General features: G+C 40.7%; 1 protein-coding gene across 1 annotated transcript in view; it reads right to left on the bottom strand.

Moving 5' to 3' along the window:
• Positions 1-8,097: 8,097 nt before the first annotated feature.
• Positions 8,098-25,237, bottom strand: part of itgb2 (integrin, beta 2) — a 39,599-nt gene continuing 22,459 nt past the window's right edge. The window contains exons 11-16 of the mRNA XM_042494314.1: positions 15,553-15,743; positions 14,780-15,012; positions 11,674-11,893; positions 11,324-11,535; positions 10,689-10,855; positions 8,098-8,574 (exon numbers count right to left, since the gene is read on the bottom strand). Of these exons, the coding sequence (XP_042350248.1) occupies positions 8,509-8,574; positions 10,689-10,855; positions 11,324-11,535; positions 11,674-11,893; positions 14,780-15,012; positions 15,553-15,743 (1,089 nt within the window). The 3' untranslated portion in view covers positions 8,098-8,508. The remainder of the gene's footprint in view (positions 8,575-10,688; positions 10,856-11,323; positions 11,536-11,673; positions 11,894-14,779; positions 15,013-15,552; positions 15,744-25,237) is intronic.

The following is a 25,237-nucleotide window of genomic DNA, read 5'->3' as shown; positions in this document are numbered from 1 at the left end:
AGGCGTCAAACAGTGTACGCTGGGGAACCGTCAACCAGGCGAGGAGGAGGAGGCAGCACCACAGGGGACAGTGGGCTTTCATGCACTGGCTTGAGCTTGGACACGTGGAAGGTGGGATGGATCCACATGGTGCGGGGAAGCCGGAGACGGACTGCAGTCGGGCTGATGATCCGTTGAATGGGGAATGGACCGACGAACCTGGGTGCCAGCTTTCGGGAGTCGACTCGGAGGGGAAGATCTTGGGTCGACAACTTGTCAACACCAACTTGGTAGTCCGGAGCCGGGGATCGCCGACGGTTGGCAGCAGAGGCGTACCGCTGGACAGAGCATTGGAGGGCGGCACGCGCTCGAACCCAGGTTTGTCGGCAACGGCGGATGAAGGTCTTTATGGAGGGGCAGGCAGACTCTCTCTCCAAAGAGGGAAACGGGTGGCTGGTAACCGTAGGCACACTGGAAGGGAGAGAGGCCGGTGGCGGAGCTGGGCAGAGAATTGTGGGCAAAGGAGCTGCTGAGACCAGGAGGAGGGATCCTGCGACACCACACACCGAAGGGCCGAGGTCCAGGCTCTGATTAGCCCTATCCGTCTGCCCGTTGGACTGGGGGTGGTAGCCTGAGGACAGACTGGCAGAGGCCCCCAGAAGGCGGCAGAACATCCACTGGGATGCCATGGAGCCGGAAAACATGGAGGAGCATAAGCTTGGCTGTTTCCTTGGCAGAGGGCAACTTGGGGAGCGGGATGAAGTGGACCATTTTACTGAATCTGTCAATGACTGTGAGGATGGTGGTGTGGCCGTGAGAGGGGGGGCAGACTGGTGACAAAGTCCAGGGCGATGTGGGACCAAGGATGGTGCGGAATAGGAAGGGGCTGGAGGAGACCCGCCGGGGCCTGGTGGGAACTCTTGTGTTGGTTGCAGATCTGACAGGCTTTGACAAAGTCATGAGTGTCCTCCTCCATGGAAGCCCACCAGAACCGCTGGCGGATAATGTCCAGAGTGCGTTTGGTACCAGGGTGACAGGCGAAGCGGGAGGCATGGGACCACTGGAGGACCTCCGACCGCAGGGTTTCAGGGATGTACAGACGACCGGAGGGGCAGGAACTGGGACCCGGCTGAGCCTCGGCGGCCGACTTCACCTTCTCCTCTATGTCCCAGATGAGGGAGCTGACGACACATGGAGATGGAAGAATGGATGCAGGACCATCGGCGGGGTCTTCCTCCCTCTGGAATTGTCGGGACAGAGCATCGGGCTTGACGTTGCGGGAGCCTGGGGTGAAGTGGAAACAGGTGAAGAAGAGGGCCCAGCGGGCCTGACGGGAGTTGAGTCTCCCAAGGCCTCCTTCACCACCAGCAGTTTGCGGTTCCCAATGTCGTAGTTGCACTTGGCAGGGGACAGGCGACGGGAGAAGAAGGTACAGGGATGGAGCTTTTGGTCCAACGCAGCACCTTGAGAGAGGACAGCCCCATTCCCTGTGTCCGAGGCGTCCACCTCCACCATGAACTGCCGGTCTGGGTCAGGAGTCTGGAGGATGGGGGCAGAGGTGAACCTGGCCTTCAGGTTCCGGAACGCCTTCCCAGCTGCAGATGACCACCGGAACGGGACCTTGGAGCTGGTAAGGGCGGTGAGGGGAGCAGCCACAGAACTGTAGTTCCTGATAAAGCGGCGGTAAAAGTTAGCAAAACCCAAGAACTGCTGCAGCTGTTTACGGGTCTCGGGAGCAGGCCAGGAGGCAACAGCAGAGACCTTGGACGGGTCCATTTGTAGGCTGCCCTCACCCACTATGAAACCCAGGAATGGCACTGAGGAGACATGGAACTCACATTTCTCGGCTTTAACGAAGAGTGAGTTCTCCAGGAGCCGTTGCAGGACAGACTGGACGTGACCCACATGTTCGTCACAGGACCGGGAAAAAATCAGGATGTCATCCAGATAAACGAACACAAATTTATTGAGCATGTCCCTCAGTACATCGTTAACAAGCGCTTGGAAAACGGCAGGGGCGTTGGTCAGGCTGAAGTGCATGACCAGATACTCATAATATCCGGTGGGGGTGTTGAATGCCGTCTTCCACTCGTCTCCCTCTCAAATGCGGACCAGGTGGTAAGCGTTGTGAAGGTCTAGTTTGGTGAAAATGGTGGCCCCCTGGAGGGATTCAAAGGCAGAGGACAACAAAGGCAGGGGGTATCTGTTTTTAATAGTAATGTCATTAAGTCCTCTGTAATCAATGCAGGGTCTGAGGGTCTTGTCCTTCTTTCAAACAAAAAAGAAGCCGGCTCCAGCAGGGGAAGAGGAAGGTCGGATGATACCTGCAGCCAGAGAGTCTGTTATGTAGGTTTCCATGGCTTTCTTCTCTGGGGGGGACAATACAGGCGGCCTCTGGGGGGAGAGGTCCCAGGCAACAAGTCAATGGCACAGTCATAGGGCCTGTGAGGAGGCAGGGAGGAGGCCTTAGCCTTACTGAAAACCAACCCAAAGTCCCGGTATTTGGGGGGAACCCCCGTCAGATCAAGTGCTGGGATGGTGGATGGGAGGTGCTGTGGGCCTGCAGCGTGCCTGAGGCAGGTGAGGTGACAGGAAGACCCCCACTCGTGGATGGAGCCGGTCCTGGACAAACTTGCCATACATTTGCCTGAAAATTTAAAAAAAAAAAAAAATGTGGGCTTCCTGTTGGGTTTAGGGCATGGCCCCAAGAGGCTTTTTTGTAGGTTTTTGGGTGTTACACATGCCTAAAAACTTTCATAGCTCTAGGTTAAACAGTTTGCGGGGGCTGCCTACTTTAATTTTGTAGGTGGTGCTAAAGAGCACATTTTGGCACATCCAAGCAAAAAAATCATATTAGATATCACAATTAAGGATTTCTGATGGATCGAGCCACATTTGGTGCATTTTCGTGCATTCCTTGTCCCTCAAAAAGTACTCTGTTTTATGGCGAATAGTGTGTTACCATGGCGACACCGTTTGATGAAAACTCAAAAGTATTTTTACTGTGCATCATGAAAGTCTGCAGTATTATGAGAGCATTTGAGGTTGTTTGGGTGTATCTGCAACAGGAGACACATTAAAGTGTAAAAAAAAGTAACTTCCTGTTACCACTAGGTGGTGCTATGACTGTGATTCAAAATTCCACGGCAGGTGTCTTTAGGCATGTACTCTCATCAAATGTGTGAAATTTTGTTCAGATCTGACCATCTGGGGTCAAGTTATGACAGTTTTTGATGTCATATTGCAACATCAAAATTCATCACCAACATCTTAATAATTTTTTAAAACAATTTCGAGATCAATCAAATTCCTAAGCCAGTAGGTGGCGCTCTCACGATCACTTAAAATTGTCATATAGATGTGTTCAGGGCGGGACTATCATTAAACATGTGAAGTTTCATGCAGATTGGATCATGCACCTTCCGGTGCTCGGGCCCTAATAATAATAATAATAATAATAATAATAATCCCAATTACAATAGGGTCCTCGCACTATTCGATGCTTGGGCCCTAATAATAAAAATTAAAGCTGCAAGCAGCGATGAACAGGCCCTTGCACCTCCTTGCACGTTGTGGCTACTCGCTGGACGCCGACTCATGCGCCCTTGTCTCTCTGAGAAAGGGCAACACTGCACGCAGCAGTGAATTAGTGTTTCCTCACTGTAGTGCAAAGGCTGGAGATGAGCTAACTCACTTTCGCAGGTGTGCGTGTGTGTGCATTGTGATTTGCCACTTATATTGTGTTGTGGGTTCACTCACAGCAAAACGCATGGGAAAAAATGACAGTATATTTCTCCTTTTTCCCTGATGATCACAATAAGTTCCTAAATGTGTTTCTTGTTGCTACTTAAATATAATTCCGCTGAGAGATTCTAATAAATTGCTATGTAAATTAAAGTCAGCATGTTCATAGTCCTCTCCTCCTGTACCCTGGAACTTTAGATCATCTTGTTCATTTGCAGGAAGATGAGGCCATTGTTTTTTAACATAACGGTATGTACTTCAATGTTGCTTACCATATAAAAACTCAGACTGATAACATCACCGTCCACTGTTCTGCAACGCTCTCTGTCACAATGTCCTTGAGTGTTTAGAGTAGTTAAACATGAAGTAAGAGAGTGCTTTGACTCTCTCTCTCTCTCTCTCTCTCTCTTTCTCTCTCTGTGTGTGTGTGTGTGTGTGTGTGTGTGTGTGTGTGTGTGTGTGTGTGGTTGCGTCAAACAATGGGTGAATAATGGAGTAAGAGCTCTATCTAGTGGACAGCTATAGAAGGCAAGTATTTCTAAAAACCCCCAGCATCATTTCCTGCATTATATGGTCTGTGAACAGAGTTCACATATGGGCTTTTACATGTTTCTTAATTTTTGTAGCTCTAGTTTAAATGGTTCGTGGGGGCTGCTTCGCTGAAAATTAGTAGGTTGCGCTCCAGAGCACATTTTGGCACATCACAGCAAAAAGAATCATATCAAATATCACATCACAGGACTATTGATGTGTATTCCCCTTAAACACAACTTACTGTTTTATGGCGAAGAACACGGCAGAACGTCAACAGCGTTTGATGAAATCAAAAATGGCGAGCAATTTAACATCACCAACTTTAGGAAACACTGGTGTCCAGATTTGAAGTCGATCAGATGAAATCTGTAGGACAAGTGTTTAACCAAAGAGACACTAAAATTACAAAGAAGGTGAAAATTGAAATTAAAATGGTGTGTCCTGTTGGGTTTAGGGCACGGCTCCAAGAGGCTTTTTTGTTGGACTTGGGCTTTTGAACATGACTCTCAAGTTTCGTAGCTCTACGTTAAACGGTCTGCGGGGGCTGCTTCGTTGAAATTTTCCTAGGGGGCGCACAAGAGCCGTTTTTGCACATTAATGCAAAAAAATCATGTCAGTTATCACAATTTAGGACTTTTGATGTCTGTGCCACTTTTGGTGAGTATTGGTGCATGACTTGGCCCTCAAAAAGTGCTTCAAGTTTTATGGCGAATAGTGCGTAACTAAGGCAACAGCGTTTGATGAAAACTCAAAAGTATTTTTACTGTGCATCATGAAAGTCTTTGCAGTATTATGAGAGCATTTGAGGTTGCTCGGGTGTATCTAATACACAAGACACAATAAAGTGTAAAAAAAACTAACTTCCTGTTACCACTAGGTGGCGCTATGACTGTGACTCAAAATTGTGCCACAGATGTGTTCAGGCCTGGACTGTCATCAAATGTGTGAAATTTTGTTAAGATCTGTCCTTCTGGGGTCAAGTTATGACAGTTTTTGATGTCATGTCACTACATCGAAATTTGCTGTAGCGTCACAGGAACACCGTTCAACAAGAACGCACAATATTGATTTTCCGTCATCACCAACATCTTAATGATTTTTTGACACAAATTTGAGATCAATTAAGTCAACCTGCTAGGAGCTGGACGTCTTAGTGTAAAACTTTGTCTTTCCTGTGTCAATAGGTGGCACTCTCAGTATGGATGCAAATTGTCATATAGATGTATTCAGGGTGGGACTCTTATCAAGCATGTGAAGTTTGGGGCAGATTTGGACCATGTACAACTGAGTTAAAAACTACTTCCTGTTTGGTGACAAAACACGTAACTTCTTGGCCCCATAACTTCCACACCGTTGATCAAAAACCAAAACTGTTTACAAACTAAGGTCGTCCACATCTGAAGGTGGGATTTCCAAATTTTGAAGTCAATTCGTTGAAATCTGTATGACTATTGTTTCAAATTCCAACACCATGAAATTGCAAAAAATGACATTTCAATTCAAAATAGCTGACTTCCTGTTGGGTATGGCTCCAAGAGGCTTTTCCGTCCTGACATGTTCTATGGACCTCCAAATTTTCATACCTCTATATGAAATGGTTTGCCGGGGCTGGCATTTAGGGGATGCTACTGAACTCATTTTTTGACACCTATAAACAACACCTCCAAAATACCAAAAATTTCATCAGTCCGCATAATCTTGCCAAGTTTCATGAGTTTTTGAATATGATAAAGCCCTGAAAAAAGCGATTCATTTGACGAAATAATAATAATTATTATAATAATAACAATAATAAACAAGCAATTACAATAGGGTCCTCGCACCGTTCGGTGCTCGGGCCCTAATAATAATTCCAAGGATTTCAAGAGGGTCCTCGCACCATTTGGTGCTCGGTGCTCGGATTTCAATATGGTAATAATAATAATAATTCCTTGCGTTCCAAGAGGGTCCTCGCACTATTAGGTGCTCTGGCCCTAATAATAATAATAATTCCTTGCGTTCCACGAGGGTCCTTACACAGTTAGGTGCTCGGGCCCTAATAATAATTCCTTACATTCCAAGAGGGTCCACGCACTATTCGGTGCACTGGCCCTAATAATTGCTTGGATTTCAATCGGATCCTCTCACGCGTTTGGTGCTCGGGCCCTAATTTAGCATAAAATCTAATATTTTGTACGGAATAAAAAACAATAGCCAAAAAAGAATGTCCTTGACAAAGCTGGTTGCTGCTGCAGGCATCTTGAACTCATGTTGCACTCCCAGATGAGATTTGACTCCTCCAAACTCCCCACATGACGGATTACATTGGCAGACAGGTCTGGGTATATGCAGATTGGGGAGCTGCTGTAACACAGCTAGCTTAGGGAGTATGTGTAAATCTCCTCTCTTTTCGGGAAGTGGTGCAATCATACCATCATAAGCTAGAGTCACTGGTTGGTGTGTGAGTGGTGAGCTCTCTTTATTACAGGAGAGCGGAATAGCTTTACCTTGCTGAAAATAGTGGGGAAGAGGCCATAAATTCCATGGGGTGTCATGGGGTGCCATGGGTGCCTTTCTCCAATCCCTCTGAGATGCCTATGGTACTCAAATTCTTCTTCTTTGCATGATTTTCAAAATTGTCCAGCTTGAGGCTTAAAGTGGAGTTGGTTGTCTCCACCTAGGACTATTTCTGCTTGCGCACTTGAAACCTCCTGTTAGCATTGGTTAAGTGGAGTTTAAATGTGAGAAATCTGATTCGTGTGTGTTACAGACACAGATTTCAACAGATGATCTGAGCTCAGTGACAAGTTCAACTTTCAGAGCTGAAATTGCGCAACAAATGGCAGTGATTACCATCTTCTCTAACACCATCAGGGTACACTCAAGTGGTGGTGTGGTGTTGCTCTGGGTCGACATGCTAACCTTGCCATTGTTGTTAGACTTTTCTGCTATTGAATCACTCACCACAGCTTGTAGTTTCTTGTGGTATGTACGCACTTCTGGTTACCATCACAGTACAATGTAAATATTTAAAAAATGCATGGAGAGGCTCCAGCACACTTCACTACTTGAACTACTACTACGAACAGAATTTCCCTTGGGATGAATAAAGTATTCTGATTCTGATTCTGATTGAGTGTCATACTAGAATCGTTGTGATTTGTGCATGAAAGAATAGGTTAAGTGTGGGCTGCCACATTCCAGCTGTTACAATACAATGGGAGGATGGATAATTTATGCTAGTTAATGGAGTAATCAGAAATACTGGAGTATGTTTCTGTGACTTTGATTGTTTCTTGTAGCGTAGATGAGGGTTTTATAGGAAGAGCAATACTTCAACGGCATTATGATTAATTTACTGATGTGCGTTTCACATTTGGATTCCTGTCATGTTGGGGTTTTGGTGAATGGCTACAGCAAGTAGTTCAGTGAAAGAGTTGAATAGGAAGGGAGATAGTGGGTATCCAGTGTGCAGTGTGAAGCATGGTGATGCTAATCTGTTGGTAATTACAGTGGCTGTGCAGGTGCAGTGTACAGCCTTTTTTACCAAGTTCATAAATGTTAACCCAAAGCCAAATTTTTTAAATGTGGAAATGAGACATGAACAGTTGACTCTGTCGAAAGGTTTTTCTGCATCTAATGTGGCTTTTTTTGTTTGTGCTTGTTGTGATGAAAAACCCAATCAATTGAAAAGTCTACATGTGTTATTGGATGAGTTTCTACCTAATATACCTATAAAACTGGTCTGGAGCGTGAATATTGGCTCAATAGTTGTCTGTTATGCCATGGAAATTAACTACTACAGATTTAAATCGTACTTAGCCTATACAATATTTTAAATAACAACACATTATGAAAATGTTTGATTTTCTGATCTTTCTTAATTTATTTTTACCTCCAATTCAAACATACATCTCAGATAATCATTTTAGGTATTATCAACACAGAAACAACTGAACTATAAAATGAGAGATGTTCTAATATGATGCATCCAGTGTATGTATGTTTCAAATCTAAATGCCCATCCTCTGCCCTACTCTCCTAATTTCTACATTATGAGCAACAAACACTACAATATATCACAACTGCAGTTGTGAATACAGTACATGACAGAAATTAATTAATAAGAAAGGAAGCAAGTCAACCAGCAAAAAATGTGTAAATATCAACATTCGCACAAAAGCAGAACAAATTATTCTCTCCTGACATACAGCCATAACTCTTGACAGAGCTGTGTTTGCTGTGTGAATGCTGTGCTGCAGTGCTTCGAGCTCATTCTCCAGTAAATGTTGGATTGGTCACAGTGGTGGTGGCATTCTGGAACAGTGGGTTATCAGCCTGGTAAAAGAGAAATCACACTGATTAGTTTGTTTTTTTTTCCTATGATGTTTTTAAATATTGTCTTGAATTCACTGAAGTTTAAGATTTCATACCATATGCAACACACAGGCTCACTGTGCCTGTGCAACACTTTCGAATGGTGTCACTCAACAAAAATGTAAGAGCAGTGCAACATTTTCAATTGTGCTTTGCATTTTTTTGCATTTGCTTTGTGCCCATTTCAGTTGTCTCCAGACAAGTCCTGTGTTTTTTTCATGTTATGACTCTGTTTCTCTCCCATTTAGGGTAGCATAATCTGCAGAGTACTGATTAAATTACACAAATACCTCACTCTGTGTGCTTCAATGTGCTTTAACTTATTAAGCATATATTAATTGATTGAGCTGCTCCCTGTCTGTCTGTGAGCAGCAGATTTCCCTCACTCACAATGGTGGGATGGTAAATAAAATCATAGCCAAAATACAAATAACAAAGTTCCCAAGGTGCACGGTACAAACCATTACTGTGTCCAGTGGCACAAGCCGATCCCTGGAGTGGTATCCACTGTTTTCCACCAGCACACTGAGTGTGCTTAAGTAATGCTTTACTGTAAATGTATATTTCTTTTTGTCTTTGTTGAAAAATTTAGCAAAACTTAGCGCTACAAATATAATAATGTATACATATAAGTTGAGTCCATAATGTTGGGATCTTTGCCATGCTTTTGTAATGACAGTTAACTGAGTTTATAGTCTATCGGCATTTCCTTGCCAATGTACCCTGAAACTAATATTATAGCCAGCTTTAGCTGACATGGCTATTGTTAGCCTAGCCAGAGAGCCAGTCTAAATAATTTATAACAGAAATATAGAGCCAACTGATATTAATTGTATCATTTTTGGATATGTTTAATATTAATGGTAGAGTGGAATCACACATTATACATCATACGTTATAGAAAACTCCAATTAGCAGCACATTAACCAGGCATGAGTATGGCATATAATTTACTATTCACCATGAATACTTTGAGTAGCTGGTTTCGACCACGTTATGTGGCATAAGCCTCTTTGTTGCTGCAACCATAACTTAGATAGATTACAGTGAGAAAATATACTGACGTCTATCATATCTATCTGAAATGACAATGTTTATTTTTGATTACAACTAAAATACGTTTACTGTATATAGCAACGTTGGCTGGGGGCTGCAAATAATGTTACTGCAGTGTGGATAATTATAATTTCAATAATTAATCATTTCAATTATAATTTCAATAATTTCAATCATTCACAACAGTAAACGGCCACCAAATCCCAGACCTTTTGGCCTGTTTCATACAATCTTATCTGTAGCCTCCAGCCATGGTTGTAATTTACAATAAACTTGATGTAGTATTGTATTAGGTGTAATCAATCAATGCAAACTGTAATTTCAGATAGATTATTGTGATAAAATATCCAAGCGTCTATCATATCTAAAGCCTCCTGCAGACTGTGAGATTTATGCAATCTTATAAGTTTAGTGCAGCCACACGGTGCGATATGGATCTTAATAGATGGGTACGACATCAAGCTTCATCTACGCTGCTGTAGATAAAGCTTCATGTCTCCACAACTAGAGAAAAATGTAAACAAACAAACTGAGCCTTTGCAATAGCGGAATTTACATGTGTGAGGAAAAATCTAGCGAAGAGGAGGAGGAGGGGAATGTGGACGTGGTCATGGCTGGGGAAAAGAGGCCAACTGTGCACACCAGCTTTGCAAGGAGTGCTCGAAGTAATTATTGGCATCTATTAGCATTTAGCATTTAGCAGCGTCACGCTGGTAGTGCATCATTTCATGCTGCATTTCTGTCGGCAGACTGTGACAAAGGTCGTCCTTGAAGCTCTCAAACTGTGCAATGTAGGACCACTGCTTTAGGGCCCAACCACACAACCAGAGATATGGCCATGTTTCTGTCACAACTGTTATCTTTCGTCTGAGACAGCCCAAAATTGCAGTGTTTACCAGGCTTAAGTTATGCCAGCCCCTTACATATTTATGTTTTTTATTTCTTATATAGGCAGATTTGGTCTCCATACCCTTGACTGTTGGGATAGTAAAAACAGACACTCAAAAAAATCGTCTTACATTTGCCCATTTGGATTTTTTCTTTTCATTTTCAAATTTCCGGAACTCTTTTAGGTCCTTCATGTAGATAAGTAGCTTGATGAGCATCAGCAGCAGGATGCCAATGAAAGCCACAGACACAATGGAGCCGACGATGATGGCTGTGACGCTGGGTGGTTCTGGACAGTCTGAAAGAAGAGAAAAACATTACAGAAGGTTTTACTCATATCCAAAATGCTAAACTATACAGAATGATTAAATGGAGTAGTGCATGTCTGCTGACATTCCCTTCAGGATGAATTGTAGCAGCTTTGGTGATCCTCAATTTCTCACCTTTTTCATTTCAATTTGTCCAACACATCAGTTTATGAATCTGCAAAACTTGTTGTCAGCCTCAGCTGATGTTTGCAAATGTTAGCATGTGTAAGCATGATAATCACCTTCTGCAGCATTTTAGCACTATTATATCATTGTGAGCCTTAACATGTTAGTGTTAGCATTTAGCTGAAAATGCAGCTGTTCATATACAGCCTGACAAAGAGAGTCCTATTCCTGTTTTAAGTTTATTGTAAAGCAGAATCACTGAAAACTAAAACAAAGAAAATGTGAGAGTTGAACAGCTCAAAAGACTTTTCTGTATTCCATCAGCAGCTTACCTCTCTGATTCAGAATTTCAGCCCTGTAGTTATCCTCTCCAAACAACTGTTCCAGATTAAATTTGATCCAGCAGCCGTCTGCGTCCCTCTGATGGCACCTCTTGCTTTGTATGGCAAACTGATCTACCATCTCATGAGAAATATTTCTGCAAGCTGCACTGCAGTTTTTTGTAAAGGGACCAGACTCAAAACCAAGGCATTCAATGCAGTTCCTGAAATGAGATAATTAACGCCAGTTAATCCTTAGGTCAGTAGTGGAGCTACTTTGTTCATTTATGACCAAATGTTTGAGTGTCAAGTTTTTAATAATACTTGAAAGTAAAAGCTGAACAGAAGTCTGGGCTCCTTACAGTTTGGTCTGGCAAGGGTCAGGGCAGCCGAGGCATGTCTTGCATCGTGTATGCTGGTAACCCTCTATACACTCACAGCGGTTGCACTTGCAGATTCCTCTACCGTAGCACACTGTGTTGTTTGGGGTCTGACAGCCATCTGTAGACACCTTACACTGACAGGCTGAGCCTTCATAGCCTGCATTGCATTCACATCTGCCACAGTTGCACTTACCCTTTCCTAAAAGTTGAGGAGTAGAGAGAAGAGTAAGAGCAGGCCAGCCATTAGATATTATTGACGGATTATTAAAATTGAAATTATTGAAACGTTTTTCAAATCCTGCCCCTTATCACACCAACTAGACCTTTGCATGGGCCCCCTGGGGCTTAAGAGTGGTCACTTGTACCCTTTGACCCCCCAGCCTGGTTAGAGTGCTGATATACTTGCTTTTAACTACACATTTGTGTGTTCATGCCACCCTGTTCATGCCACCCTGTATATCCTGTCTGAGGGGTGGCAGTGACCAACCTCAGGAATTAATGCTTAGTGTAAAGGTGCACCTAAGCACAAGAATAGTTTGGTCAGAGTCTAAAAAAACACAACAATGGTGGAAAGCTAGTCTTTCAACCACTCAAGGGTCTGCCTCTGACAGGATGCACGCAGGGTACGCTCGTCTTTATTACCAATGGAGCACTCGCAGAACTGACCAATGGAGCCTTCACTGCAGCTGAATAAAGACATGTTAGAAAGGATAATAAAAACTGACATTAGCAAAAAAAATAAAAAATAAAAAAAACAGCTAAGTAAAGGTGCACCTAAGCACAGGAATAGTTTGTAGTCAGAGTCTGAAAAAACACAACAATGGTGGAAAGCTAGTCTTTCAACCACTCAAGGGTCTCATTCATGAAGCATGAGCAGAACAAATTTACTTTCCTCCAAACTAAAACCTTGACATTACAGAAATCATCATTATATACTGCAATGGCTGTGTTTTTTTTCCTTTTTTTTCCAAAAAAACCAAAAAAAACAGTGACCTCATGTAAACAAACTGGTAGTTAAAGGGTTAAAATCCTGAAAGTAATTGAATGTTTTGGTATTTTTGATCAGGACTGAAGTTGATTTAAAGATTTAATCCAAAAATTGGGGAAAAAAGATATTATTCTGAAATATTTTTACCGCAGTTTTTGGAAAATGCCATTTTTGTCTATAATGGATTTAACAAGTTTTTAATAATTTATAAATCTGACTCTGCACAAAAAACTATAAATGCATAAAAATAAATTGTTGTTGCTAATCTTTGACATATCCAAGACCAGGATTTTAAAAAAAAAACCCCTCTTCCCCTCATTTATCATATTGTAAATAACTCATTTTTTGTGTGTACTTTTCATGAAAAGCAGTGACATCATGTATTTAAACTGGCATTTAAAGGGTTAAAATACCAACAGTGTTTAATCATTTGATAGTTTTGATTTTGACTGAAGATGATAAAGAGATTCAAGCCAAAATATTTGGGAAAAACATTTTTTTTATATAGTATTTTTATGAAAGATTTTGGAAGTGGACATTTTTGTCCTTAATGGCCTTAAAGGGTAGTAGTTAATCACATTGTATTTTAGACCCACTACAAAAATTAAAATTGGAATTTCAGAATTTATCAAGAAAAAACCTTCTTACAAAAAATCATATCATATGCACCAACACAGCCAAAATGATTGCAAAAACAACCATGAAATATGATCCATTTGGACAAAAATGTCCATAATGATTCCAGAAGGTTAATTGGCTCTCATTTTCCTTTTTGGAGGGTGATGCTCTGTTTTGACTTAAAGGTAAATAAAATCATATTAATTAATATAATTGTTTCTGATAGTCATTTTAACATTTTTGAAACTGAAAAGTCCCACACCCTTCTCTATTCCCTTCTCTTATTTTTTGTAATTTACCATCCACAAAAACAAGGCACCTCCCTATACCTTGTAGCAAAATAAGAGTGATAGCAAACATGAATGTAACAAAGCAGATTCCAAAATGTAAATAATATTCTATCCAAATGTTTGTTTAAGAAGGAAATGCATTTAACTTGTATGGTAGGGCCACAGAATACAGACAGTGGAAATGTGAAATGTGAGCAGAATTTATTTATGTGTAAAGTGTTAGCAGAAGGACATTTACTGTATGTGTATTCTGGCATTCGTCAATATTTTGGTAACTCCAATCTGTTAGTAGGTACTAATAAAATCTACACTAACCTCTGGCCATTTGTAGAGCTTGTGTAAATAAGGAATGCAGACAAATATTGCTTGTCATTATAAGAAATTACAATTACAAGTTTAATTTGTATTGTGCTTTGTTATGTTAACAATACACGCAGATGCCTTTGAAACATAAATTTAAATGACAAAAGAGTAGAAATATAAGCCATTGAGATCAATTAGTTGGCAATCAGCAGATTCAGTGATTAGTGGTTGCTGTCAGAATGTAAAATGATTCATGACATTATCACATCATCTAAGCACAGAGCCCGAGCCCAACCAAGCTCTGCTTCTCTCCCTAGAGAGGAGGAGAGGGAGCTATTCTGCAGGAGATGATCAATTAATTTAGGCCATGATACCTATAATATATGTGATGTGGTGATTTTAAATATGTCCTAAATAATAAGCAATATATGGATTTACTGTTATACCACTGGGCTACAAACAGAAAAAAAATAAAAATCTTTCTCACTCCACCCAAAATACTTCACTCTCAGTGTTGGGAAAGTTTTTCTCTATGTCTCTGTTTGCAGCATGGTCGCAGGTCAAAAGGATGCACCCAATGATAGTAATTTTCATCTCCATGTATGGCTGTTCATAAGTGGATGTATGCAAATTGATATGTGGCTGGAGTGCACTGTCAGTTTACAACTCATAGGCTTACATGAACCACACACCTATGCCTATGATCAAAAAAAAAAATTCCTCAGTGTTCAAGGGTCTGGTAAGTATCAAGATAATTTATGTGCAGATCTGCTCACAAATTTACTCATATTTTGTGAATGAGACAAAAAAAAATCTGTTGAACCACAACTGAAAAAGTTAATTTTTTGGCTATAACACTTTAATTTAAAAAGGACAGGAACTGTACCTCCACATAGTTTATTCTGGAACCTCTCACAGTGTTCATCGTCACACTCGCAGAATTCACCATGGTAACTGCTGCCGCTCTCTGTGGTGTGGCACTTGCACCTGCCACACTCACAGTCTCCTCGACCCTCACACTCAGTGCCGTTCTGCCTCTGACAGGATGCACGCAGGGTACGCTCGTCTTTATTACCAATGGAGCACTCGCAGAACTGACCAATGGAGCCTTCACTGCAGCTGAATAAAGACATGTTAGAAAGGATAATAAAAACTGACATTAGCAAAAAAATAAAAAATAAAAAAACAGCTAAGTAAAGGTGCACCTAAGCACAGGAATAGTTTGGTCAGAGTCTGAAAAAACACAACAATGGTGGAAAGCTAGTCTTCCAACCACTCAAAGGGTCCCATTCATGATGCATGAGCACAACAAATTTGTGTGTTAAGTGTTCACAGAAGAAGATGTACATGTTTAGATTCTCTTCCTGAGAGAATCAAAACTCGTGACAGGTTTTCTTTGGACTGTCCTGCATCAGAAGACAGTTTGCACCAAGCAACAACATCAATCTATGCTTCTCTGCTCCTAACAGAGGATAGTCATTATTTGCACAAGAGTCAAGAAACATGAACATAAGTCAACATAGATGGTTGAATAATAACCTATGCAAAGAGAGAAGAAAGAGGAATTTTTTAATTTTTGAAAATACATTTTTTTTAAATGAAATTACAGTTTATGCCAACTCACTGACACAATTGTTGTGTGAGAGAGCTAAAGCTTACCTGCAAATACCACAGTGTACTCTTCCCTTGCCCTTGCAGTGTGGATGGCTTCTGTTCTGTGGGTCTTCACACTGACACTCACAATTTGTAGATAAGGTCACTGTCAATGTGTCTTTAATGCCCAAAGGTCTGATACTGAAAGATGTTTCCTCCATACATGAGTATGCGGTCACTGTGACATCAAAAGAAATCTAGGAAGGGCAGTTTGGGTTGATGAGTCAGAGATGTAATACATTCATTCCATTCTAAAACTAAAGGTCAAATGAGATATTCATACTGTTGATCCCCTCAGTGCATTGGATCTCCCCTTACCAGCTCTGCCTCAATCTGCTGTTCTACAATCAGCTGTCTCCTCTTTTCCACAATATCTTTTCTGAGGTGCCTGAACAATGTATGTGTTCCCCCAAAAGTTGCAGCACACAACAGAGCCTTGTTGCATATTCTGACAAATTACATCTCTGTTTGCAGATGATGTTGTTCTGCAAGCTTTGTCAGGCCCCAACATGCACTGGCATTCAAGGCTTGGATAAGAGTCAATGCCTCCAAGTTTAAAGCCAAGGTACTCAGCCAGAAAAGTGGATTGTTCCACAATGTCCACCTTGGTTCTGAATAACAACCTTAAGTAAAGGAGTTGATGTATCTTGAGTTCTTGTTCTTGAGTACGGGTCAGATAGAAGGCAAGACTGATAGATAGATTAGTACTGGAAAAGGAAATAAGGCATCTGATCTAAAAGTCTTGATTTACTGGTTGATCTATGTTAGAGACCTCACCCATGATCATGAGTTTTGGTCAATGACCTAAAGAATGCAGTCACAAATTCAAGTGGCTAAGATAAGTTTCCTTCAAAGCATTGCATTCTTAGAAATAAGGGGCAGAGGTAACACATCTAGGGATCTTGGTGAAGCTGATCTCTGCATGTCCAATTGGGAGACGGCTGTAGAAAAGACCCTGAACATGTTATAGGGATTATGTATTCCATCTGACCTGGGCATAGGCGACAGCAGGGTGGGGCTTGGTTGGGCTATCCCTACCATTGAACAACCAAAAAAAGTACCATATCAATTATTTAGTTATATAAGCCCAACTTTAAATGCATGCTATGTTAATCTCATATCTCTCATACTGCATTAGTTCTTGGTCTCAGGCCTCACAAAAAACCTTAAAACTGATTATGTCTTTATATAATCAAACAATAAAAATCATAGACAAAAAAACTGTAAGATGTCACTATTGTCATGTACTAGAGAAACATAATATGTTTAGTTTTGAAAGTTTTATTAGCTACTGTAATCTGAAATTGATGTTTAAATGGTTGCATGGTCCGGCTCCTTCTCTATTCAATGACTTTGCCATAAGAAATCAGGATTCTAGTGGAGTTAGCACACAGGCCTCAGTAAACCGAAACTGTCACATTCCAATGTGCAAAACCTCATTTGGACAATCAGCCTTTTCTGTTACTGGAGCAAAACTTTGGAAAAGTCTACCCACTGAGCTAAAAATGCAAAATAATTTTACTGCTTTTAAAAAAAAAAAGGTGTAAAATCATTGCTGAAGGAGAAAAAACTTTGTTCCCACACTTAAAACAGGTACAGGATCATGTATGTTTAGTCTCCTCACACAGCCTTTTTAGGGCCCGAGCACCGAACGGTGCGAGGACCCACTTGAAACTGAAGGAATTATTAGGGCCGGAGCACCAAATGGTGGGAAGACCCTATTGTAATTGGTCCGTTTATTATAAAGGCCCGAGCACTGACTCGCTGGACGCTGACTGATGCGGCCGTGTCTGAGAAAGGGCAACACTACATGCAGCAGTGAATTAGTGCTAAGGCTGGAGATGAGCTAAGTCACTTTAGCAGTTGTGTGTGTGTGTGTGTGTGTGTGTGTGGGTGTGGGTGTGTTGCGTGTGTGTGCATTGTGATCTGCCACTTACAACGATGCTGTGGGCTAACTCACAGCAACAAACATGGAAAAAAATGACAGTATATTTCTCCTATTTCCTGATAATCTATGTAAGTCCCTAAATGTGTCTTTTGTTGCTGCTTAAATATAACACCACTAAGAGGGTCTGGAAAATTGCTAATACAATAAAGTCAGCTGGTTGATTGTCCTCTCCTCCTGTACGCTGGAACCTTAAATCATCTTGTTCATTTGCAGAAAGAAGAGGCCATTGTTTTTAATATAACAGTATGTATTTCAATGTTGCTTACCGTATAAACATTCTGACTGACTGCACTACCATCCACTGTTCTGCAACACTGTTCCTTGAATGCTTAGAGTAGTTTAACAATGGAGTAAGAGTGAACTCTGACTCTGTCTCTCTATGACTCTCTCTCTCTCTTTCTCTGTCTATATCTTTGTGAGTATGTGTGTGTGAGGTAGAGTCAAAGCTGCGGCTGAAAGAGCTGCTGAAGAAAAAGGGAAGCAACCAGCCTGTGTGATTGCTGGAAAAACAATGTAATACAACTATTTCTAAAAGACCCCAGCATCATTTCCTGCATTATATGTTCTGTGAACAGAGTTTTCCTATCGGCACATATGGGAAAAAATATGAGCCAAAGCCTGATTTGCTCCATTTTGTCTGTATAAGGCTTATATCAGGTGATAATAAAGGTATATTAAAAAATCAGTCGGGCTCTAGCAGAAATTGCTAAAATTTACCAAAAAATGTAAACAAAATTAAAATTGGTGGACTTTCTGTAGGGTTTAGCACATGGCTCCAAGCGGCTTTTTTGGAGGTCTTGGGCTTTTACGCATGTTTCCCAAGTTTCGTAGCTCTAGGTTAAATGGCCTGCGGGGGCTTCTTCGTTAAAATTTTCTAGTTGGCGCTCCAGAGCCATATAGACACATCAACGCTAAAATAAGAATATCAAATATCACATTTTCGGACTTTTGATGTGTATACCATGTTTCGTGAGCTTTTACGCATCCTTAGCCCCTCAAACACAACTTCCTGTCTAATGGCAAAAACGGCAACAGCGTGTGATGAAATCAAAAATTGGTCACAATATAAAATCACCAACTTTAGGGAATACTATGGTCTGGATGTGAAGTTGATTAGAAGAAATCTGTAAGACTAGTTCGTTTTAGAACAGAGGCTAAAATTACAAAAAATATGAAAATTTAAATTAAAAGAGGCTTTTTTGTAGGTCTTAGGCTTATACACATTTCCCAAGTTTCATAGCTCTATGTTAAACAGTTCGGGGGGCTGCTTCATTGAAATATCCAAGGGGGCGCTCAAGAGCCATTTTGGCACATGAATGAAAAAAAATCATATCCGATATCACAATTTAGGACTTTTGATGTCTGTTTTCAATTTGGTGAGTTTTCGTGCATGCCTTGTCCCTCAAAAAGTGTTTCCTATTTTATGGCGAATAGTGCATTACCATGGCAACAACATTTGATGAAGTCAAAAGTTTTTTGTCTCTTCATCATGAAGCTGTTTGCCGTATTCAGGCAGGATTTGAAGTCACTCTGGTTAACTTCCTACAGGGGAAACATCAAAGTGGAAAAAAAGTAACTTCTGGTGGCCATTAGGAGGGCCATGACTATGATTAAAAATTGCACTGCAGGTGTCTTCAGGCCTGGACTGTCATCAAATCTGTGAAATTTTGTTAAGATCCGACCATCTGGGGTCAAGTTATGACAGTTTTTGATGTCATGTTGCAACATCGTAATTCGCCATGGTGCTGCAGGAACGCCATTCGACGAAAACGGACAATATTCATTTTACAAAATCACCAACATCTTTATGATTTTTTGACATAATTTAGAGAGCAATCAAGTCAACCTGCTAGGTGCTGGACCTCTTAGTGTAAAACTTTGTCTTTTCTGTGCCAATAGGTGGCACTCTCACTATTGATTGAAACTTACATACGATGTGTTCAGGGCGGGACTGTCATCAAGCATATTAAGTTTGATGCAAATTGGATCATGTACAACTGAGTTAAAAACTGCTTCCTGTTATGTGGCAAATCGTGTAACTTCTGGACCTGATAACTTCCACATCGTTAATCAAAAACAAAAACTGGTTGCAATTAATTGCCCACACCTTACAAGGCAAGGAATTACAAGTTTTGAAGTCAGTCCATTGAAATCTGTAGGACTAGTTGCTCAAATTCCAACACCATGAAATCGCAAAAAATGACATTTTAACTTAAAATTGGTGACTTCCTGTTGGGTTTAGAGTATGGCTCCAAGAGGTTTTTTGTCCGTCCTGACATGTTCTATTTACCTCTAAATTTTCATCACTCTACATGAAATGGTTTGCTGGGGCTGGCATTAAGGGAGCGCTACTGACACGACACCTATAAAAGACAAACATTTTCACCAGTCACCATAAACATGCCAAGTTTCATGAGATTTTGAGTGTAATAAAGCCCTCAAAAAAGCGATTCATTTGACAAAATAATAATAATAATAATAATAATAATAAACAAAGCAATTACAATAAGGTCCTTGCACTGTTCAGGCCCTAATTAAAGCTGCAAGCAGTGATGAATGGGCCCTTGCAGCTCCGCGCACATTGGGGCTACTTGCTGGACACTGACTGATGCGGCCATATCTCTCTGGGAAGGGCAACACTACAGCAGTGAATTAGTGTTTCTTTCCTGTAGTACCGAGGCTTCAGCAGGTGTGGTTGCATGTGTGTTGTGATCTGCCACTTACAGAGCTGTTGCAGGCTTACTCACAGCAAAAAGCATGGTCAAAAATGACAGTATTTTTCTCCTTTTTCCCTGATGATCACAATAAGCTCCTAAATGTGTTTATTGCTGTTGCTTAAATATAATGCAGCTGAGAGATTCTTAGAAATTGCAAAGTACTATAAAGTCAGCATGTTCGAAGTCCTCTTCTCCTGTACCCTGGAACCTTAGGTCATCTTGTTCATTTGCAGAAAGATGAGGCCATTGTTTTTTTTAACATAACAGTATATACTTCAGTGTTGCTTACATTAAAAAACCTCTGATTGATTGCACCACTGTCTACTGTTCTGCAACGCTCTCTGTCACAATGTCCTTGTGTGCTGAGAGTAGTTTAACAATGAAGTAAGAGAACACTTTGACACTCTCTCTCTCTCTCTCTCTTTTGCAAATTTTTGCAATTTCTGCTAGAGCCCGGCTGATTTGTCAATATACCAATATTTGGCGTGACTCTCAGCACTGTAAATCACATGCACTACATAGCAGCAGAATAGAGCACATACAGCCAAGGCACAATCACACAGGCTGGCTGGCTCCCTTTTTCACACCTGTCAGAGCTGCAGCTGTGTCTCTGTCTCTCGCACACACACACAGACAGAGAGAGAGTGTCAGAGAGTCACAAACACCTCTTCTAAAGACATTTCACAAGTATCCAGCTCCACCACTACATGGAAGAAGCACAAATTTACTGCTGCGTGCAGTGTTGCCCTTTCTTAGAGAGATGCGGTCGCATCAGTTGGCATTAATTATTATTATTATTATTATAACAACAGTTTATTGCTGTTGCCTTAAATATAATGCAGCCTGAGAGATTCTTAAAATTGCAAAGTACTATAAAGTCAGAATGTTCGAAGTCCTCTTCTCCGTGTACCTGGAACCAATCTTAGTGTCAGCTTGTTCATTTGCTTTGAAAGATGAGGCCATTGTTTTTTTTAATTAACATACAGATATTCTTCAGTGGTTGCAAATTTACATTAGAAAAACCTCTGATTGATTGCACCACTGTCAGTTATTGTGTTCTGCAACGCTCTCTGTCACAATGTCCTTGTGTGCTGAAGAGTAGTTTAACAATGAAGTGGTGAGAACACATTTTTTGACACTCTCTCTCTCTCGGCCTCTAAAATTTGCAAATTTTTGCAATTTCTGCTAGAGCCCGGCTGATTTGTCAATATACCAATATTTGGCGTGACTCTCAGCACTGTAAATCACATGCATACATTAGCAGCAGAATAGAGCACATACAGCAAGGCACATCACACAGGCTGGCTGGCTCCCTTTTTCAGAGACCTGTCATGAGCTGCAGCTGTGTCTCTGTCTCTCGCACACACACACAACAGACAGAGAGAGAGTGTCAGAGAGTCACAAACACCTCTTCTAAAGACATTTCACAAGTATCCAGCTCCACCACTACATGGAAGAAGCACAAATTTACTGCTGCGTGCAGTGTTGCCCTTTCTTAGAGAGATGCGGTCGCATCAGTTGGCATTAATTATTATTATTATTATTATAACAAACAATAATAATAAGAATAATAATAATAAGAATAATAATAATAAGAAATAATAATTATAATAATAATATTATTATTATTATTATTATTATTATTATTATTATTATTATTATTATTATTTTTGTGGGCTTTAACATATTCAAAACAATTTGTCTGCAATTTTCTGATGTTTTTCTGTTCCAATGATGAATGAATTCCAAAATTTAGAAATCCTATCTTCAAGTGGGGGCAAGTTTGGTTTGCGACACATTTGTGATTTCGTTTAATGGTGTGGAAGTTATGCAGTCAAGAAGATGTCTCGACACCAAACAGGAAGTAGTTTTTATCTCACTTGTACATGATCCAATCTGCATCAAACTTCACAGGTTTGATGAGAGTCTTGCCCTGAACACATCTATATGACAGTTTTAAGCAACAGTAAGATTGCCACCTATTGGTGTAGGAAAGACAAAGTTTTACACTAAGAGGTCCAGCTCCTAGCAGGTTGACTTGATTGATCTCAAAATTGTGTCAAAAATCATGAAGATGTTGGTCTTGCTTAAAAATAAAAATTGTGCGTCTTCGTTGAATGCCGTCATCGTGACGCCATGGGGAATTTCGATGTTGCGACATGACATCAAAAACTGTCATAACTTGACTCCAGATGGTCAGATCGTAATCAAATTTCACACATTTGATGAGAGTCCAAGCCTGAAGACACCCGCAGTGCAATTTTGAGTCACAGTCATAGCTCCACATAGTGGCATCAGGAAGTTACTTTTTTTTACACTTTGATGTTTCCCAGAGAGCAGGATAACCCCAGCGACCTCATATTTAGCAGCCCCTGCAGACTGTTAAACCTAGAGCTACAAAACTTTGTAAATATCTGTACAGGCCCAAGAACTAAAAAAAAACACCTCTTGGAGCCATGCCCTAAACCCAACAGGAAGTCCGCCATTTTAGTTTTAATTTTCATATTTTTTGTAATTTTAGCCTCTGTTTCAAAACAAACTAGTCCTACAGATTGATTGACTTCATCTCCGGAAACTAGTATTAAAGTTGGTGATGTTATATTGCGACGAGTTTTTGATTTCATCAAACACTGTTGCCGTTCTGCCGCGTTCTTTGCCATAAAACAGGAAGTTGTGTTTGAGGGGCTAAAGATGCTTAAAAACTCACAAAATGTGATATACACATCAATAGTCCTATGATGTGTTATTTGATATGATTTTTTTTTTTTGCTGTGATGTGCCAAAATATGCTCATTAGCGCCACCTACTAATTTTCAACTAAGCAGCCCTCGCGAACCATTGAACCTAGAGTTACGAAACTTAAGAAATTTGTGTAAAAACCCAAGACATACAAAAAAACTCTTGGAGCCATGCCCTAAACCCAACAGAAAGTCCACCATTTTTAATTGTATTTAAATTTTGGGCAATTTTCTGCCATTTCTGCTAGAGCCCAACTGACATTTCAATATACCTATATTATCAGCTGATATGAGCCTTTTACAGACATAATGGAGCAAATCAGCCTCTGCACATATTTTTTTCCCAAATGCACTAAAAGGAAAACATATGTTCAAAGACCATATAATGCAGAAAATGATGCTGGGTGGTTTTGAAATGGTTGCATTCTCTAGTTGTCCAGCAGATGGAGCTCTTACTCCATTATTTACACTACTCTCAACATTGTAAAAGCATCATATTAGACCACATAGTGTTCTATCACAGTCACACAGGCTAGATCCCTTTTCAAATGTATCACAGCTGTGGCTTTAGCTGACCCTCACACACACAAACACACACACACAGAGTCAGAGAGAGACACAAGCACTACTTCTAGAATACTTCAAAAGGATCCAGACTCCACCATTACATGGAGGAAACACTAATTAACCTAGAGATTAGCCATGCCCTAAATCCAAGATAAAGTCCACCATTTCTAAGTTTAAGTACATTTTTGGCCAAATGTTTCGCAATTTTTGCTACAGCCTGAGGGTTATTATTAGGGCCCGAGCACGGAACGGTGCGAGGACCCTCTTGAAATACTTGGAATCGTTATTATTATTACTATTATTTTTCTTCTTCTTATTATTATTTTATTATTATTATTATTATTATTATTATTATTCCTTGAAATGAATTTGCTTTTAGAGGGCTTTAATATGCACGAAAACTCGTGAAATTTTGCAGCCTTGTCAAAACTAATATTTCATAGGTCTTAGGCTTTCTCTCAGAAGGCCTGGGATATCAAAAGTTATTAGATTTGTGAGTTTTCATCACACTGTGTGGGAGTTAATGGGCCAGTAGTTTATAACTCTAAAGGACATGGTCCAATCTTCACCAAACTTCACATGTTGGATGACAGTCCCACCCTGAACACATTTACATGATAAGCATTACCATTTCTTATAGCGCCTCCTACTGGCCACAGGAAATTACATAAAAATCATATGTTCTTCTTTGATGTATATCTCCTAGAGATTTCACTAAATTGACTTCAAATGTGGTTCCTAAGACCTGTCGCACAACAACTGATTTAAAAAACAGTTGTCACACTATGTGGGCTTGGCTTGGTTTCCAACTTTGATGTTTCGCCATGAAACAGGAATTTGTCGCAACTCAGCCAAACATCATCCGGTTGGCCCAAAACTTCTCATGCTTCATAAGAGTCTCGGCCTGAACAAAGCTGCATGGCTCAATTGAGTAATCATTACAGCGCCACCTACTGGAGACAGGGAGTTATATGTTTTATATCTTGATGTGCACCTCCTTACAGGTTGACCATATTCAGCTCAAACTTGGTAAGAAAATTGATGAGACCATGACAAAGCCTGCTTGTGATTTCAGAGCTTTTTCATGAATATCGTTGACATGGCAACATGGTCTTTGCCGTCAAACAGGACATTGTTGAAACTTCAGTTTACATCAAACGATTGGCCCTAACTGAAGGATTGAAACTCTCTGCCAGCTTGTTCTGAATTTCACTGAAATTAAAGATCCTGGGACATCTAAAGTTATTCAGTTTCTGAGTTTTTCATCACACCATGTGGGCGTGGCTAGGTTTTTAACTACGATGATTGGCCATAAAACAGGAAGTTGTTGTAGCCAGACATTGTCCAATCTGCCCCGAATTTCTCATGCTTTATGAGAGTCCTGACCTGAACACATCTGCATTGCTCATTTTACTTATCAGCATACCACCACCTACTGGAAACAGGAAGTTACATGTTTTATATTTTTAGGTGCATCCCCTTACAGGTACATAATGAGAGCGCCACCTATTGGCACAGGAAAGGCAAAGTTTTACACTAAGACGTCCAGCAGGTTGACTCGATAGATCTCAAAATGGTTTCAAAAAAACCTTAAGACATTGATGATGCTTGAAAATGATTATTGTGAGTTTTCGTTGAAAGGTGTTACCCTAGTGGGGTGGACAATTTTGATTTTTCGACATGACATCAAAAACTGTTGTACCTTCGCCTCAGATGGTCAG

Source organism: Plectropomus leopardus, chromosome 10 (assembly GCF_008729295.1).
Source record: "Plectropomus leopardus isolate mb chromosome 10, YSFRI_Pleo_2.0, whole genome shotgun sequence".
NCBI lineage: Eukaryota > Metazoa > Chordata > Actinopteri > Perciformes > Serranidae > Plectropomus > Plectropomus leopardus.
The sequence above is the reverse complement of the archived record's forward strand: the minus strand, read 5'-3'. Positions and strand labels throughout refer to the sequence as shown.